Consider the following 4,535-nt stretch of genomic DNA (forward strand, 5'->3'; position numbering starts at 1 on the left):
GTCTGCCTGGTTTCTGGAATTAAATGCGCGCCACTGTTCAACTGTAGCCGCAGTTGAAATTACAATTTCAACATAGTTGAGAAGGAGTGTACAGTTTAAACTTTAAGGAGGACATTTCCATTTTAACGTGCATCAGTGTTTAAACTTTGTACGCACAAATTGAAAAATAAAACAAAATGATCAGTTATGGTCAAAATATAAATGTGGTGTTAATAGTGCAACTGAGCTCAATAATAAGGAAATTAAGAACTGTAAAACTATATTAATTGGAGGTAACCTAATCATAGCTAAACTATTCTTGAGTATGCTAACCAAAGAAAATCGACAACCACATTGAGATACTCAAATATTGAATTGGAAGAGTTATGGAAAATATGTGTTGATAACTTAAATTTATATTTCTAGTTGATGGCTACAAAGACATTCTGTCCGATGGAGCTGCCCCTTCAACAAATGTTGCAATGGCGATTTTACAACTAAAAATTTTCAGCGCCATACTTTTGGTCGTTTAGCTTCATTTTCCTCGTGAAATAGCAGCCTGGAAATCGAAACATTCGGGCCCGTTCCATTGGCATGGACTTTCCTGCATGGGCCGAATACGGCAACCAATTTTTCTTTTTTTGCTCAAATTGAAGAAATCGTCCTGCAACTGTTCTCTTTCTTTTCAAATGGAAGAAATCGTGCCCGGAAATTGAAGAAATCGTCATGCAACCGTTCTCCTTTATTTCAAATGGAAAAAATCGTGCCCGGAACAGTTATACATAATAGTCTCTCTCACAATTGGAGCACAAGAACTGTAAAATTAAATCTCCCCACCTAACCATTAAACTGCATCCGCATCCATAATACTTTGCCGTGCCCATGGATGTAACGCGCAGGCTTAGACGCTGATATTCTGCCGGTTCTCCATGGTGGTGGTTTCTGCAATAAACATGTGACACATGTCTGCAACAATCTTGAAAATTCTGCTGCTCAGTGTAACAATTGATTCAGAAAGTAAACTGTTTCAACTATATCTGCAAACATTGACTGATTAAAGTACATGCTTCTACGGTCATAATGAGCCCTTGAACTGATTAAATGCAGCAAGCAGTTTCCGATGTCCATGCCACAGAAAAATCCCCCTCAAAAAACAGGTCTGGGCTGATAAAATCTCTGTTCATAAAGTCCCGCAGCTTGCCTGCATCACCGGCATCTTCACACCATGCAAGTTGTTGATAGCTTTCAAAGTCGTCCTCAAAGTGCCAATTTTCACCAAAGGATTCAAGATCCGGGTTGTTGAACAAACACTCGGATGTTTCGTTGGGAGAGTGGCACACTTCATCCTTCAAGTCCAGAACGGGGCTCAGGGGAATGCCGAGCTCATCGTCTGAAGCCTCCAGCAGATAAATCAGATCAATCCCCGAGTCTGTAGCTAGGGTTTCTTGGCCTTCATGGCCGCTAGACTTATCGTACGCCGCCGAATTATCCCCAAGGTTTGAGGAGGGATAAGAAGTCACGCCAATTTCTTCCTCCAGGCTTCTCATGACTTCATTTATGGCCTCCTGGCTAGGAACGTACTCTTCTTCTACTGCTGCTAGGGTTTTGTCTAACAGCAGAGGATGATGAAACTGATCCATTTCAACAACGTGGAAGCGTTTCCACTCCCGGACAGCAGTGCAGTCGGGCAGGCACTCCAGCTCTCGACTGCGTTTTCTGAGCACCTCAGACATATTGACAGAGCCTGGACAGAGCCTGGAGATTGGAACACAAAAGGAAGATGATACTTCGGTGGCAGCAACTATCTGCCACTATGACTAAAAGAGCGGATACGATGTCAACCGATAGAGGGATTGCCTATATATGCAATGTGTATAGCAAGTTAAATTCATACTCTTGCCAAAGAGGTTTTTGGATTGAGGGTATGGTATTTAATATTTATTTTTGGAATTTTATGGATAGATAACAATGAAGGAAAGTGAATCCGATATCGGCTTATAGATATATGATATATATGAGATGTACCTAACACTGTAAATTATAGTTTAAGGCAAAAAAATGATTAAAATAGAATTTTTGGTATTTAATATTCCCTTTTAATATAAGATTATTTTAAAATTTGATGAATAAATAAAAATGAAAGAAATAGTTTTATTCTGCCAAACTAAATAATTTATTTGCTTTCGTTATTATTTATCTTAAAAATATTTTAAAAATCTTCGAAGAGTCTGGCCCGGAAGGGGGTGTGAGAAAAGCATGCATTATTGCAAACGGTTGGCATGCCGCGTCGTGTCTGTCATTTTCTTTCGAACTTTCAATTATTAAAGATGCCATGAGGTGCTGGTTCCTAACAATGGCTTTGTTTGTGTGTCACATGTGATGTTGGATATGAGGGGATCTCGAAACTTAGATTTATAGACGAGGCATGATTTGGTTTGGTGTATTCCAACACAAAGACAATGAGGAATAAGAAAATACATGAACAGGTTACAGCGTGAAATAAGATCTCAAAATGAAATGATTCACGCATTGACCACTTCAACTACGGCACGGGAAGTTGCATATAAAATACGTGTGAGTTGAGCGATTGGCTTGGCAAGGGGTTTGAGAAAAGCATGGATTATGGCAGACGGTGCGCATGCCTCGTCCTGTCTGTCATATCGTCCGCTCTGTCAACAACTATGCCTGTGCGCGTCACATGTCATGAGGGGAGAGGGAAATTTAGATTTAGATGAGATACGATTTGGTGTATCATGGAGACCACGTGTTTTCCACAGGAAAATTTAGCTGAAGGTGACGCCGTGAAATATGATCTGAAAATGAAATCATTCACCGACAAAACAAATTGAGATGTGTCATCTCAACGATCAAAACAAATTGAGTTGATCCTTTCTTACATTATATTAAGTTGAAGGTTAAACCAGCAATTGCTACTTAAGTTGACAAAATTACGTCTTTTTCAGGTTCTGAACATTTTAAATTCATATGTATTTCACTTAAAAACAGATTTGGTTGGATGTTAGGTGTATGTGGTATCCGTTCTCAAATCTTGAATTTGTTCATTGCATCTTCTTTTTAATCTGGAGCGATATGTACAATATTGTAGGGGAAGATATTTTGTGTAACACGAAATGAAATGAACAGTTGATCATAGGAGAGAAATTTTGACAGTACGTGATATGTTCAATTTTTTCTGGGTGTTGGGGAGGGGTCGGATGGGGTCACATGTAATGTATCTTATAGAAAACAACTTTGCTTGTGGCACAGGTAAAGAATAATGGTTTTTTTTTTTACAAGAAAGAGTTTTATTTGGTTCATGCTATATTAAGAAAGATTTTATGAGCGCTGTAATGTATTAAAAGAAAAGCACTTTATTGTAATGCAGTTTTATTTGGTTCAAGCTATATTAAGAAAGATTTTATGAGCGCTGTAATGTATTAAAAGAAAAACACTTTATTGTAATATAGTGTTTTGTAAGGAAAAAAAAAATTGAAAGCCAAATGGTGCAAGGAAGAATTTTATTTTTTAGGGAAAAAAAATGCTCTTGTTTATGGCAAAGGGAAAAAAATTCACATGAAAAGAAAAATTATGGTGGGTTAATATATCATATGAAGATAAACTTTTCAGTAACGAGATATATTATGAAAATAGAAACTTCTAGGAAATATGGCACATTGTATGGAAAGGAAAATTGAGATGATGTAATGTTTTAAGAGTAAAAACACTTTTGGCATGAAAAGTAACAATAGAAGAAAGTTTTTGAAGATGGGAAAAGGAAGTTTTTAAACAAAATTATTATTCCTCAAAGCTCTCTATTATCACAAAGATAAGATCTTTGAGGAGATGTAATCAATATGTATGAATAAGAACTTTCAATCCATGGACTACTACATGAACAACACTTTTATGACATTTTTTTCAGGCAAGAAATTTGTTTTAAAAAATCACTTTTTATTTTAGCTATTTTACATTTTTTTTTGTTAAGTAAGTCTAATCTATTATTCATAGTAAAAGAGTAAAATTACAGCAAGCTGAGCATGGTGAAGCAACTAGCCTGAGAGTAAGGCCGTTTAAGCCAGACTTTGTCTAAAACTGAGAAATTGGACAAAATTTCCCACGCAGGGGATCCAGAATAACACAAACAACATACACAACAGAAACAACATACAAACACAACTGAAACTGGAAATTGATCTCGACACAACAACAGAGACAGAATTTGACACATTGCGCCAAAAAACCTTTATAACTGGGCCGTAAAAACCGGTTGAGAAACTACAACGCTGGATTACTCGTCAGGTGACTCCTCCACGATCCTACACCAACCCTCTGCATTCAGGTCCTGAGCTTGGGCCGCTGCATTAACATGCATTTCTGGAGGAGCAGGAGCCATAGGATTAACATTGACAGCGCTGGCCAGCGGAACCATCCCGAGCTGCATATCAACAATTGGCTTTAGAGTGTTGGGGTCACCCACATCCTGTTCATCCTCTGTGAGTGGCATTGGGGCACTGGTATCGCCCTCATCTTGGGATTCCTCTAGAAAGAGGACAGAT

At 37.9% G+C, this 4,535-nt stretch overlaps 1 protein-coding gene across 1 annotated transcript; it reads right to left on the reverse strand.

Moving 5' to 3' along the window:
• Positions 1–868: 868 nt before the first annotated feature.
• LOC149171017 (uncharacterized) lies at positions 869–1,877 on the reverse strand. Its single transcript, XM_089424020.1, has one exon. The coding sequence runs from the start codon at positions 1,710–1,712 to the stop codon at positions 1,077–1,079; it is 636 nt and encodes a 211-aa protein (XP_089280146.1). The 5' UTR covers positions 1,713–1,877; the 3' UTR covers positions 869–1,076.
• Between the last annotated feature and the right edge of the window lie 2,658 nt (positions 1,878–4,535).

Source organism: Pinus tabuliformis, chromosome 4_2, assembly GCF_031772625.1.
Source record: "Pinus tabuliformis cultivar Carrire ecotype Pingquan chromosome 4_2, CPIR1, whole genome shotgun sequence".
In the NCBI taxonomy this organism is placed as follows: domain Eukaryota; kingdom Viridiplantae; phylum Streptophyta; class Pinopsida; order Pinales; family Pinaceae; genus Pinus; species Pinus tabuliformis.

Coding starts and splice junctions, on each gene's coding strand:
- LOC149171017 (XM_089424020.1), bottom strand. CDS start 1,712: ATGTCTGAGGTGCTCAGAAAACGCAGTCGAGAGCTGGAGTGCCTGCCC.